Source organism: Pongo pygmaeus, chromosome 17 (assembly GCF_028885625.2).
Source record: "Pongo pygmaeus isolate AG05252 chromosome 17, NHGRI_mPonPyg2-v2.0_pri, whole genome shotgun sequence".
NCBI classification, from domain to species: Eukaryota; Metazoa; Chordata; class Mammalia; order Primates; family Hominidae; genus Pongo; species Pongo pygmaeus.
In genome coordinates, this window is record NC_072390.2 from 76,456,601 (window position 1) to 76,472,177 (window position 15,577).

General features: G+C 38.9%; 1 protein-coding gene across 3 annotated transcripts in view; it reads left to right on the forward strand.

The window, feature by feature from the left end:
• The window catches only part of CDH20 (cadherin 20), a 223,918-nt gene that overhangs the window by 185,938 nt on the left and 22,403 nt on the right, over positions 1-15,577 (forward strand). For all 3 annotated transcript variants that reach the window (XM_054461275.2, XM_063653779.1, XM_054461274.2), the window contains one exon: positions 9,565-9,818. In XM_054461275.2, the coding sequence (XP_054317250.1) occupies positions 9,565-9,818 (254 nt within the window). The remainder of the gene's footprint in view (positions 1-9,564; positions 9,819-15,577) is intronic.

Here is a 15,577-nt window from a genome sequence, read left to right on the forward strand (position 1 = left end):
GCTTCCAGAGGAAGGATCGGCAGCAATCTTTGCTGTTCTGCAGCCTCCGCTAGTGATACCCACGCAAACAGTCTGGAGTGGACCTCCAGCAAACTCCAGCAGACCTGCAGCAGAGGGACCTGACTGTTAGAAGGAAAACTAACAAACAGAAAGGGATAGCATCAATATCAACAAAAAGGAAGTCCACACAGAAACCCCATCCAAAGGTCACCAACATCAAAGACCAAAGGTAGATAAATCCATGAAGATGAGGAAAAACCAGCACAAAAAGGCTGAAAATTCCAAAAACCAGAATGCCTCTTCTCCTCCAAAGGATCATAACTCCTCACCAGCAATGGAACAAAACTGGATGAAGAATGAGTTTGACAAACTGACAGAAGTGGGCTTCAGAAAGTGGGTAATAACAAACTTTTCTGAGCTAAAGGAGCATGTTCTAACCGACTGCAAGGAAGCTAAGAACCTTGAAAAAACATTAGAGGAATTGCTAACTAGAATAACCAGTTTAAAGAAGAATGTAAATGACCTGATGAAGCTGAAAAACACAGCACAAGAAATTCGTTAAGCATACACAAGTACGAATAGTCAAATCGATCAAGTGGAAGAAAGGATATCAGAAATTGAAGATCAACTTAATGAAAAAAGCATAAAGACAAGATGAGAGAAAAAAAGAATGAAAAGGTATGAACAAAGCCTCCAAGAAATATGGGACTATGTGAAAAGACCAAACCTATGTTTGATTGGTGTACCTGAAAGTGACAGGGAGAATGGAACCAAGTTGGAAAACACTCTTCAGGGTATTATCCAGGAGAACTTCCCCAACCTAGCAAGATAGGCCAACATTCAAATTCAGGAAATAAAGAGAACACCACAAAGATACTCCTCGAGAAGGGCAACCCCAAGACACATAATCATCAGATTCACCAAGGTTGAAATGAAGGAAAAATGTTAAGCGCAGCCAGAGAGAAAGATCAGGTACCTACAAAGGGAAGCCCATCAGACTAACAGTGGATATCTTTGCAGAAACCCTACAAGCCAGAAGAGATTGGGAGCCAACATTCAACATTCTTAAAGAATTTTCAACCCAGAATTTCATATCCAAACTAAGCTTCATAAGTGAAGGAGAAATAAAATACTTTACAGACAAGCAAATGCTGAGAGATTTTGTCACCACCAGGCCTCCCTTAAAAGAACTCCTCAAGGAAGCACTAAATACGGAAAGGAAAAACTGGTACCAGCCACTGCAAAAACATACCAAATTGTAAAGACCATTGACACTATGAAGAAACTGCATCAATTAACGGGCAAAATAACCAGCTGGCATCATAAGGACAGGATCAAATTCACACATAACAATATGAACCTTAAATGTAAACAGGCTAAATGCCCCAATTAAAAGACACAGACTGGCAAGTTGGATAAAGAGTCAAGATCCATCGGTGTGCTGTATTCAGGAGACACATCTAACATGCAAAGACAAACACAGGCTCAAAATAAAGGGATGGAGGAATATTTACCAAGCAAATGGAAAGCAAAAAAAAAAAAAAGAAAAAAGTAGGGGCTGCAATCCTAGTCTCTGATAAAACAGACTTTAAACCAACAAAGATCAAAAAAGACAAAGAGGCCGGGTGCGGTGGCTGACGCCTGTAATCCCAACACTTTGGGAGGCCAAGGTGGGTGGATCGCAAGGTCAGGAGATCGAGACCATCCTGGCTAACACAATGAAACCCCATCTCTACTAAAAATACAAAAAATTAGCCGGACGTGGTGGTGGGCACCTGTAGTCCCAGCTACTCAGGAGGCTGAGGCAGGAGAATGGTGTGAACCTGGGAGGCGGAGCTTGCAGTGAGCCGAGATCATGCCACTGCACTCCAGCCTGAGTGACAGAGCAAGACTCCGTCTCAAAAAAAAAAAAAAAAAAAAAGACAAAGAAGGACATTACAGAATGGTAAAGGTATCAATGCAACAAGAATAGCTAAATATCCTAAATATATATGCACCCAATACAGGAGCACCCAGATTCATAAAGCAAGTTCTTAGAGACCTACAAAGAGACTTAGACTCCCACTCAATAATAGTGGGAGACTTTAACACCCTACTGTCAATATTAGACAGATCAATGAGATAGAAAATTAACAAGGATATTCAGGACTTGAACTCAGCTCTGGACCAAGCAGACCTAATAGTCATCTACAGAACTCTCCATCCCAAATCAACAGAATATACATTCTTCTCAGCACGACATCACCAATCTAAAATTGACCACATAATTGGAAGTAAAACACTCCTCAGCAAATGCAAAATAATGGAAATCATAGCAAACAGCATCTCAGACCACAATGCAATCAAATTAGAACTCAGGATTAAAAAACTCACTCAAAACACACAACTACATGGAAACTAAATAACCTGCTCCTGAATGACTACTGGGTAAATAACAAAATTAAGGCAGAAATAAGGTTCTTTGAAACCAGAACAACATACCAGAATCTCTGGGACACAGCTAAAGCAGTGTTTACAGGGAAATTTATAACACTAAATGCCCACAGGAGAAGGTGGGAAAGATCTAAAATCGACACCCTAATATCACAATTAAAAGAACTAGAGAAGCAAGAGCAAATAAATTCAAAAGCTAGCAGAAGACAAGAAGTAACTAAGATCAGCACAGAACTGAAGGAGATAGAGACACAAAAAAACCTTCAAAAAATCAGTGAATCCAGGAGCTGGTTTTTTGAAAAGATTAACAAAATAGATAGATTGCTAGCCAGACTAATAAAAAAGAAAAGAGAAGAATCAAATAGACACAATAAAAAATGATAAAGGGGATATCACCACTGATCCCACAGAAATACAAACTACCATCAGAGAATACTATAAACACTTCTATGCAAATAAACTAGAAAATCTAGAAGAAATGGATACATTCCTGGACACATCCACCCTCCCAAGACTAAACCAGGAAGAAGTCAAATCCCTGAATAGACCAATAACAAGTTCTGAAATTGAGGCAATAATTGAGGCCTACCAACCAAAAAAGCCCAGGATCATACAGAGTCACAGCCGAATTCTACCAGAGGTACAATGAGGAGCTGGTAGCATTCCTTCTGAAACTATTCCAAACAGTACAAAAAGAAGAACTCCACCCTAACTCACTTTATGAGGCCAAGATCACCCTGATACCAAACCCTGGCAGAGACACAACAAAAAAAGAAAATTTCAGGCCAATATTCCTGACGAACGTTGATGTGAAAATCCTCAATAAAATACTGGCAAACTGAATCCAGCAGCACATCCAAAAGTTATCCACCATGATCAAGTTGGCTTCATCTCTGCGATGCAAGGCTGGTTCAACATATGCAAATCAATAAATGTAATCCATCACATAAACAGAACCAATGACAAAAACCACATGATTATCTCAATAGTGCAGAAAAGGTCTTCAATAAAATTCAATACCCCTTCATGCTAAAAACTCTAAATAAACTAGGTATTGATGGAATGTATCTCAAAATAATAAAAGCTATTTATGACAAACCCACGGCCAATATCATACTGATTGGGCAAAAGCTGGAAGCATTCCCTTTGAAAACTGGCCCACGACAAGGATGGCCTCACCCACCACTCCTATTCAACACAGTACTGGAAGTTTTGGCCAGGGCAATCAGGCAAGAGAAAGAAATAAAGGGTATTCGAATAGGAAAAGAGGAAGTCAAATTGTCTTTGTTTGCAGATGACATGATTGTATATTTAGAAAACCCCATCATCTCAGCCCAAAATCTCCTTAAGCTGATAAGCAACTATAGCAAAGTCTCAGGATACAAAATCAATGTGCAAAAATCACAAGAATTCCTATACATCAATAATAGACAGACAGAGAGCCAATTCATGAGTGAACTCTCATTCACAATTGCTACAGAGAGAATAAAATATCTAGGAATCAAACTTACAAGTGATGTGAAGGACCTCTTCAAGGAGAACTGTAAACCACTACTCAAGGAAATAAGAGAGGACACAAACAAATGAAAAAACATTCCATGCTCATGGATAGGAACACTCAATATTGTGAAAATGGCCATACTGCCCAAAGTAATTTATAGATTCAATGCTATCCCCATTAAGCTACCATTGACTTTCTTCACAGAATTAGAAAAAACTTCTTTAAATTTCATATGGAACCAAAAAAGAGCCTGTATAGCCAAGACAATCCTAAGCAAAAATAACAAAGCTGGAGGCATCACAGTACCTGACTTCAAACTATAGTACAAGGCTACAGTAACCAAAACAGCATGGTACTGGTACCAAAACAGATATATAGACCAATGGAACAGAACAGAAGCCTCAGAAGTAATGCCACACACCTACAACCATCTGATATTTAACAAACCTGACAAAAACAATCAATGGGGAAAGGATTTCCTAGTTAATAAATGATGTTGGGAAAACTGGCTAGCCATATGCAGAATACTGAAACTGGACCCCTTCCTTACACCTTATACAAACATTAACTCAAGATGGATTAAAAACTTAAACATAAGACCTAAAACCATAAAAACCCTAGAAGAAAACTTAGGCAATACCATTCAGGACATAGGCATGGGCAAAGGCTTTGACTAAAACACCAAAAGCAATGGCAACAAAAGCCAAAATTGACAAATGGGATTGAATTAAACTAAAGAGCTTCTCTGCAGCAAAAGAAACTATCATCAAATTCAACAGGCAACCTATAGAATGGGAGAAAATTTTTGCAATCTATCCATCTGACAAAGGTCTAATATACAGAATCTACAAGGAACTTAAACAAATTTACAAGAAAAAAAACAAACAACCACATCAAAAAGTAGGCAAAGGATATGAACAGACACTTCTCAAAAGAAGACATTTATGCAGCCAACAAACATGAAAAAAAGCTCATCATCACTGGTCATTAGAGAAATGCAAATCAGAACTACATTGAGATACCATCTTATGCCAGTTAGAATGGTGATCATTAAAAAAGTCAGGAAACAACAGATGTTGGAGAGGATGTGGAGAAATAGGAATGCTTTTTTACACTCTTGGTGGGAGTATAAATTAGTTCAACCATTGTGGAAGACAATGTGGTGATTCCTCAAGGATCTAAAACCAGAAATACCATATGACCCAGCAATCCCATTACTGGGTATATACCCAAAGGATTATAAATCTTTCTACTATAAAGACACATGCACACGTATGTTTATTACAGCACTGTTCACAATAGCAAAGACTTGGAACCAACCCAAATGCCCATCAATGATAGACTGGATAAAGAAAATGTGGCACATATACAATATGGAATACTATGCAGCCATAAAAAAAGGATTAGTTCATGTCCTTTTCAGGGACATGGATGAAACCATCATTCTCAGCAAGCTAACACATGAACAAAAAACTAAACACTGCATGTTCTCATTCATAAGTGGGAGGTGAACAATGAGAACACATGGACACAGGGAGGGGAACATCACACACCAGGGCCTGTCAGGGGTGGGGGGCTAGGGGAGGGATAGCATTAGGAGAAATACCTAATGTAGATGACAGGTTGATAGGTGCAGCAAACCACCATGGCACAGGTATACCTATGTAACAAACCTGCATATTCTACACATGTATCCCAGGACTTAAAGTATAATAATAATAATAATAATAATAATAATAATAAAGGACACTGTTAAGAGAATGAAAAGACAAATTACAGACTAGGAGAAAATATTTGCAAATCATACGTCTGATAATGGACTTGAATATAAAATATACAAAGACCTCCTCAAGAAGACATAGAAAGATGTATCACGAGGCAGTAAGGAAGTGCAAATCAGAACCACAATGAGATACCACTTAACACACACTAGGATAGATAAAAATTTTAACACTGGCAAAACCAAGGGCTGACAAAGATGTGGAGAAACTAGAGCTTTCATACACTCCTGGTGGGAATTCAAACTGGTACTGCCTTTCAGAAAATTCATTTGGAAGTTTCTTATAAAGTTAAAAATATATTTACTATACAATCCCACAACTCCAGTCCTAGGTATTTACCCCACTGAAATGAAATTTTATCCTCACACAAAAACCTCTATGTAAATATTTATAGGTTTACTCATAACTGTCAGAAATTGGAAAAAAACACAAATGTATCTCTAGTGAAGAATGGATAAATCATCTGTTGTGCATCCATACAACAAAATACTACTTGGAAATTAAAAAAAAACAAACTCACCAGGCACAGTGGCTCACGCCAGTAATCCCAGCACTTTGGGAGGCCAAGGCCAAGGTGGGCCTATCACCTGAGGTCAAGAGTTCAAGACCAGCCTGGCCCACATAGTGAAACCCCGCCTCTACTGAAAATACAAAAATTAGCCAGGCGTGGTGGCACACACCTGTAGTCCCAGCTACTTGGGAGGCTGAGGCAGAAGAGTCGCTTGAACCCGGGAGGCAGACGTTGCAGTGAGCCCAGATTATGCCACTGCACTCCAGCCTGGGTAACAGAGTGAGACTCTGTCTAAAAAAAAACTCCTCATTCATGCAACATGGATGAATCTCAAATGCATCATGTTAAGTGAAAGAACCCTAACTCAAAAGATTACATACTGAATGTCATTTATCTGACATTATATGACATTCTTGCAATAGAGACAGAACATACATGAATCAGTGTTTGCCAGGGGCTGGGTGTGAGGGGAGAGGCTGACTACAAAGGGGCACAGAGAGAGGGTCACGGGCATTTTGAAACAGCTCTATAGCTCGATTATCACAGTAGACACATGACTGAATACACTAGTCAAAACCTGCAAACTTTATACTAAAAAAGAAATTTTAATGTATGTAAATATATAAATGTATGTAAATATCTTATTTTTAAAAACATACAAATTTCACACAAAATTAGAAAAATGATTTAAAATTAAAGGGAAAACAAGTTTTGCCTAGCTCAAACCTAACACGAACAACAGTGTAACACAACTGTGTTACAAATACATAAAGAATTTTAAAAGCGTATAAATGTAATCTACCAGGAAAGAAGAATGTTTTGATTTAGGGAGCAAGCATTAAATGAATTGGTAAAATAGTCCTTCAAATATATCATTAATCTGACTGGCAGATTTCCCTGTTTATGAAAACCTTGCCTTTTCAATGACAACTAACTAGGGAGGCAGGCTGGCTGGTGGAGATGGGCGTCTGGGTTTGAATGGGGCTTCTTGGTTTGGATGGAAATGGCTGGCGACCCATGAAACAGGAAGCACTATGTCTGCTACTAAGTAAATGATAAACAAGCAGTAACCCAACAACAGCAACAAAACAAAAAAACTTTATTAAAATTTGAAAATAACAATTATATGAATGCATTAAATTATTACATGTACCCTGAAAATACGTACATCTATTATGTATCCATTTTTAATGTAATTTTTTTGAGACAAGGTGTCTCTCTGTCACTCAGGCTACAGTGCAGTGGTGCCATCATAGCTCACTCTAAACTGAGCTCAAACCATCCTCCTGCCTCTGCCTCCCAAGTAGCTGGGATTACAGGCACATGCCACCATGCCCAGCTAATTTTTTTTTTTTTTTGGTAGCAATGTAGGTCTCATTAAGTTGTCTTGGCTGGTCTCGAAATCTTGGCCTCAAGCGATCCTCCCACCTCAGCTTCCTATAACGTCAGGTTTACAGGCATGAACCACTGCTCCTGGCCAAAAAGTTGACTTTTTTTTTTTTTGAGACAGAGTTTCACTCTTATTGCCCAGGCTGGAGTGCAATGGCTTGATCTCGGCTCACCGCAACCTCCATCTCCTGGGTTCAAGTGATTCTCCTGCCTCAGCCTCCCAAGTAGCTGGGATTACAGGCATGTGCCACCATACCCAGCTAATTTTTGTATTTTTAGTAGAGATGATTTTTTTTTAAAGAAAGAAAAGAACAAATCTAGTTAAAGCAACACCTACCGACATTTTTTTCTGAAAAGCAAAGCAGTTGTTTAAATGGGTACATGCCTCTCTCTAACATGAAATGTGCTGCCATTCAACATATTTTATGAAAAAAGTGATGTTTAGCTAGAAAAATGTAAGTTATTGCTATGTTGACACACAACTTTTAAGTTCTAGTAACTGCTTTGCTAACCACTTTTATTTTGTGGGACTTAACATTCCGAGATGTTCTGAAATACTTGTTGCTTAAAACACACATGTTCATCAGCTTTAAACAAAAATAGATTGTCTTCAGAAATAGCATTTTAAGTTCACGTTCTGCCCTGGAGCACTGTATTTATTTTGAAAAAAATTCTGAAGATAGGAATAAATCAAAAAAGAGAACAACCAAAAAAATTGTATTTTATGCGATGGAATTTTATAGACAAAATTAAAGTCCTTGTGGATGAGCTGTAACCACGTCAGCATACTCCAGGCTTCTGAGCTTCCTGAGTCTTGGGTTCTTCAACTCTAAAACGTCAAATAAGGGTTTTAAAGGGGATTGTCAGCAGGGTGTGGTGGCTTATGCCTGTAATCCCAGCACTTTGGAAGGTTGAGGTGGGTGGATCATCTGAGATCACAAGTTCAAGACCAGCCTGACCAACATGGCGAAACTCTGTCTCTACTAAAAATACAAAATTAGGCAGGCATGGTAGCACATGCCTGTAATCCCAGCTACTTAGGAGGCTGAGGCAGGAGAATCGCTTTAACTTGGGAGGTGGAGGTTGCAGTGAGCTGAGATCACACTGTTTCACTCTAGCCTGGGTGACAGAGCGAGACACCGTCTCAAAAAATAATAGTAACAATAAAAGGGATTGTGCATGATGAACTAAATATACAAACATTGATCTGACACATCACCTGAGAACCTTGTGTGGCACAGTTTCTTGAAAAGAATCAATATTGCCTTTGTACTCAAGAATAATTTTTTAAGGAAAAAAACAAAAGCCTAGGCCTCAGTTGCATGAATATTCTAACAGATAGATAGATAGATAGATAGATAGATAGATAGATAGATAGATAGATAGATAGATAGATAGAATAGATATGGAATATATATGGACGTTTGTGTTTGGAATACAAACTTGCTCTTAATTGTTGTGAAGTCTTTTCAAATGAGCAAGCACCTCTAAAGATAATGTGACCAACCATCCTGGTTTGCCTGGGACAGAATAGAGTCCTAGGAAATGAAACTTTTCATTTTAGAACTGAGACAGTCCCAGGCAAATTGGGCCCAGGAGTGAGGGGATTCCTCAGATCTCTCTAAAGACCAGGCTGATTGAAGGGTAGATAAGTTAAAGCCAAGTTTGCCCCAGAATAAATGGGCAAACTATTATCAAACTGGCTTCCTCAACTATCTCTGCAGTGACTGATATCTTATCTTCTTTACCCAAAGTGTTGAAACTGACATTAAGACCAAGAACTACAGAACAAGACAAAGATTTCCCTTCTTTCCCCTTTACCTTTTTCCCACTTAATGAATTGGAGAATCTTCCCACCAGCCATCGATATTGGGCATCCTTTTGAACCTTGACCTATTTTGAATCTTGAACCTCAGTAGCGAATCAATTTTCCTGTCATTACTTTTCAGCCCCTGAGTTTTGAAAGCAAGAAAAGCTACACCTTAAAGGTGGAGGGAGCCAATCCTCACCTAGAGATGCGTTTTCTGAACTTGGGCCCATTTCAGGACACAACAACAGTGCACATCAGTGTGGAAGACGTGGATGAGCCCCCCGTGTTTGAACCTGGCTTTTACTTTGTGGAGGTGCCTGAGGATGTGGTAATTGGAACAACCATACAGATCATTTCTGCCAAGGACCCAGATGTGACCAACAACTCAATCAGGTTTTTCCACAGATTTCACCTTTTCCTTATATGCTGGAATCTTCCCTTCCCTTGTATGTAATTTTCTAGCACTTTTCCCTTTGTTTCTTTCTTCTCTATCCCATTTCTGGAGACTCTCCTCTGAGTTTTTTGTGTTGTTTTTTTTTTCTTAAATAACATGGCCTTGCCAGGTTATTTAGAAGTGAAGTGTCATTATGTTTACAACTCACTTTCAATTGGTTGAGACACACACACACATACACACATACACATACACACACACACACACACACATCCCTTAGTTCTCAATCATGGTCCTGTTGACATTTGCGGGTGGATAATTCTGTGTTGTGGAGGGGTTCTCCTGTGCACTGAACCATGTTTAGCAGCATCTCTGGCCTTTACCCACGAAATGCAGTAGCACTCTCTGAGTTGTAACCACCTAAAATGTCCCCAGATATTGCCAAATGTCCAGGGAAGTGGTGCAAAATCACCCCAGGTTGAGAGCTACTGATTCAGATAAAGTATAATCAGACACACGATGTCAAAATGTTAAAAATCCATTGACTCTCAGTGGTAAACATAAAGGAAATCATTATGCATTCTTCCATCTTTTATGAATCTTTGACATGTTTTACTTTTTAAAACTGGGGAAAACAATATATACTATATACATTCCACATACTATAGAAAGAGCAGACATAGAAACTACTTCTGTTGTCAGCAACTTCAATGCCTTGTAGACTGGCCAGATAGATAGGTCTCTGTATGGCAATACCACATATCTATCTCTCCAAAGCATGTTTTGGAATTAAAGATTCCAACCAAGATGCTTCCGCTCAAGAAGATGAGAACTGCTCTTACAGTCATTGCCATCTCTCATCAACTGGAACCAAAGTGCAAATAGTTGATGGACAGGTTGACACCACAACCTTCCAGAGCAGCTGCCAAACCTATGAGGCTTGACACAAAAGATCAGAATTCCAAGGCTGTTGGAAGCCATCTGTCACATTAATTGTTGAAAGCCACACAGTAAAATGAATCTGGGGCTTTGGTGCAGATAACACATGTTAAACATACCGCACTTTATCAAATGCGTTTTCTGTAAGCTGGCTGCTTCACTCACTTAGTGCTGTTTTGTATTTAATGAAAACGTGCTTCTGTAGTTTAACAAGAACGGCTTTCTCCAAAGAATAACCGTACTAGGGGCAAATTCACTTCCTCTAACCAACCAGTAAACATTTTACATGTTCAGGCATTAAAATGGCAAAAACTATTTTATTTGAATTCTGATATTTGATTTTTTCAAAGACAACTAATGTATTATGTAACAACTTTATAGATGTTGTATTTCAACCTGAAGCTTTTTAAATATAAACCAGGATGGGGAGAGATTAGTCAACCATATTATCTCCAAAGCAATCACAATGAAAACAAAACATTTTAAGTGTGTATTTTCAGAAGCCAAGAATATATACCTTCCGATTCTAATTTATTAATTATATATGTATTAATCCACCATAGGCTAATTAATCTAGTCCTATAACAGAAGACCCTATGAGAGAAACTTTAAAGAATAAAACTTTCACCACAGGCATGAAGTAAAATGAGGTAGACAAAATGAAGAAATCTTGTCTGGCTAACAGAAAATGCTGCTTCAGATGATGACCAATTGAAAACTATCAGTTGGCCAGCACATCCGTTAGCATCAGGGAGGTTCATATTGGAGTGTCTGGCTACTCCACTAGAACCCAGGCAGGATGAATGCAAGAGTGAACAGGCCAGAGGCACAGGGCAGGGTCCACTGGGCTGTTCTGGGGCAGGACTGCAGATCCTGAGATGAAAATTGGTGAGAACAAGGCCACAAGGCCAGAGGTAGTAAGACATGGCTCAGGCACAGGGGATAATGCAAAATTCCAGTGATCAGATCTGGGGATAATTCTCCCTCTGCATTTTGGTTGCAAAGAAAGAGAGGAATTCTTATTGCTAGGTATGAGGTCTCTGACTCTTTGTACTATCCAATAGCAACAAAGAATGGTCCCTGGACCCAGGAAGAACACTGGGGGTCCTAGACTCTCAGAGGGAAAAGCACTTAATGAACTCTCTGGCTGTCATTTAAAAGCCCATTTGGGAATTCCTTTCTTCTGTTATCTTTCACCAAACTGCTCTTCTTATCCTTATTTTTCATATTAAAGTTACTTTCTTTTAAAATAATGTATATAGTTATATGCTGCATGGCTAATTCATCATCTGCATTTTTGTTACAAAGAATAAATGAGATTTATATTCTTAAAGAGAAAATATCTATTAAATAATTCAAAAAATCAACACATCACCTGAAGTTAAAATGTTACAGATAAAAGGCCATTTAACAAATTATTAGGACTTTTATAATCTCCTTTCTAGAAAGTTGATGGTGTGTTCAGGAATATATGCTGGTCCTCATTTACTTATAATCCCCAAAACAAAATCTCCAGATTTAGTGATATTTACATGGAGAGGCAATGTTTGGATCCCCTGATTTTTTAACACATGCTCGAGGACTTTTTGGCAGGCAGGATACTGAGCCATTTGGCAACTGAAAGAGGCTTCTGCTGATGTGGAAACTGCCTGCCCCCCAGTTCCTTCCCAGAATGTGTGTGGATTTAACCAGCCTGCTCATGACACACCACCTCCAAATTGCTCCCAAATTCAGAGGATGTCCTCAGCTAAGCGACAAGCAGGGAGCCCAGAAAGCACCAGCTACTGCTGGCTCTGGGCAACTTTGTACCTGCATGATGCTGATTCTGCTCATAGGAGGTTAGAATGTAATGGTTAAGAAAAGAAAACCACCTACATAATTCACAAGTGTGTCCCAATTTCCTCGTTTTCCATCTGTATCTACACCTTTAATTTTTCTCCTACCTCCTGAAAATTGACCCAGCATCCCATTCAGGGAAACAAAGGCTATTATTCCCTCAATTCAGGCCCAAATGGGGAAATCAGAGAGGGATTCCCCTCGATGAGGGAGGCTTCTCTGAGGAAGGCTCCTGGTGTGTCAGCCTGGCAGTGCTGTCAGGGGTCCTGTGGGTTAGTTATTTCTATCATTCCCTCTCCCATGCCATCTGTGACATTCGCTACAGTGCCATAGGTCTGAGTATAGAAAGCTGCTTTATCATAGGCTGCCTCTCCCCTGGGCATCATGCCTGCAGCCTGGAGAGCTGCCATCAGGGACATGGCTCCGCAGACCACATGGCTGGCTCTTTGCATGTGTGGGGAGCTGAAAGAGAAGACTGTCATGAGCCAATCGGTGTGTTTTTTTTTTTTAATTTTAGAGAAAATTCAATTCTGAAAATAGTAAACTTTAAAACTAAATAACAATTTATGCTTAAAAAGTAATAATCTAGTCCATTTTAAATGAACTCTGAAGCATGTTTTTCTTTATTAAAAAGGCAACTATTTGCTGTCACTCTGATGTGATTTGGCTCTCTGTCCCCACCCAAATCTCACCTTGAATTGTAATAATCTCCATGTGTCAAGGGCGGGACCAGGTAGAGATAACCGAATCATGGGGGTGGTTTCCCCCATGCTGTTCTCATGATAGTGAGTGAGTTCTCACGAGATCTGATGGTTTTATAAGGGGCTTCCCCCTTCCCTTGGCACTCATTCTCTCTCCTACCACCATGTGAAGGACATGTTTTCGTCCCTTTCCACTACGATTGTAAGTGTGCTGAGGCCTTCCCAGCCATGCTGAACTGTGAGTCAAATAAACCTCTTTCCCTATAAATACCCTGTCTTGGATATGTCTTTATTAGCAGTGTGAGAACGGACTAATACTCTTATCTTTAAAAGATAAAGTCTTGTTTCCTTAGACAATCTCTTATAGACTATGTGTCAATAAGGCAGCATGGCCTGGTAGCTGGGAGCAGAACCTGCAGCCAGACTGCCTGGGCTTGATTCCCAGCACTGTGAACTTGGGCAAGGGACCTAACCTCTCTACTCCTCAGACTTCTTACCTGTAAAACAAGGATCATAATGGTGCCTACCTCATGGTGTTATTGTAAAGATTAAATGAATCCATATAGGTGATGTGTGCTGAGCAGTGCCTGGCATACAGTGAATGTTCATTAAATAGGGTCACAGGCAGAGAGAAACATTAATTTTCTTCCTTAAATTTTCTAACTCTTAGGGAGTCGTAACTTAAATGATTCTGATTTCTCTAGCTCTTACTCATCAGCTTTCTCTTTAATTCCGAATTCCTAAATAGTCATCCTGAATCTCTGCAGGAAAAGATATACATTGTATTTGATATTTTACCAACAATAGATATATATGCACAACTGTATATGTGTGTATTGTGTATATATATATACACACACACACACACATATATATATAAAACAAAAGCTTTACATCAATATTTACCCTTACTGCATGTGATAGTCTGGCATGCATATATTCTATTCTATTTCATTTTCTTTCTATGCTAATCATAACCCACCAAATTGATTTCACAATCCACTAAGCTACATCTGAAAAACAATGCACTATAGTAAAGAAAATGTTTATTCCTTCCAAAATTGCTGCTTCTCCGTCTCCACAACGTTAAGATATGGATTGCAGTTGCTGGCAACTTTAAATCAAATTTTGAACCCAATATATTTCCCAGTCCCTATTTAAATAATTTGTAAGAACATAGTAGTTATAACTTTGTATATATGGCTTCAAATCAAACACAGTAGTTATAACTCCATAAAGATGGCTTCAAGTCTTATCTCTGTAAATTATTACCTGTGTAATTGCATAAAAGTGACTTCCGCTAGTTGCAGTGGCTCATGCCTATAATCCCAGCTACTTGGGAGACTGAAGCAGGAAAATCACTTGAGTGTAGGAGTTTGAGGAGTTTGAGGCCAGCCTGGGCAACACAGCAAGACTCTGTCTTTTAAAATAATATAAAATAAATTTTAATTATCCAAGTGGGGTGGTACCTGCCTCTAGTCCCAACTACTCAGGAGGCTGAGGCAGAAGGATCACTGGAGCCGAGGAGTTTGAGGCTGCAGTGAGTTTGGTCATGCCATTGCACCACTCCAGCCTGGATGACAGGAAGAGAACCCATTTCTAAAGAAAGAAAAAAAAGTGACTTATTTAAGCCTCAGTTTCCTTATCTGTTGATTGGGATAATAACTACCTCCCAGAGATGTTGGAAAAATTTTAAAAGAAGCTGTTTATTTAGTACATAGTAAAGTGCCTGATATTCAGCAAATGGCAGCTATTGTAATTACTGGTCTTTTAAAACTAGGGTTGTTTTCTTGTTATTGAGTTATTTATATATTTTGGATATTAGCCCCTTATTTTATGAAAAGAATATTTTCTTCCAATTTGTGGGTTGTCTCTTCACTCTGTTGTTTCCTTTGTTGTGCAGAAGTTTTTAGTTTGATACAATCCCATTTGTCTATTTTTGCTTTTGCATGTGCTTTTGGGGTCATATCCAAGAAATCATTGCCCAGACCAACATTGTGGAGCTTTTCCCCTAAGGTTTCTTCTAGTAGTCTGATGGTTTCAGGCCTTAACATTTAAGTCTTTAATCCATTTTAAGTTGATTCTTGTATAAGGGGTTAGATAAGGGTCCATTTCCATTCTTCTGCATGTGGGTATCTAGTTTTCTCAACACTTTATTGGAGAGACTGTCCTTTCCCCATTATGTGTTCTTGAAATCTTTGTCAAAAATCAGTTAATTCACTGTAGACCCATGAGTTTATTTCTCAGCTCTCTATCCTATTTAGTTGATGTGTCTGTTTTAA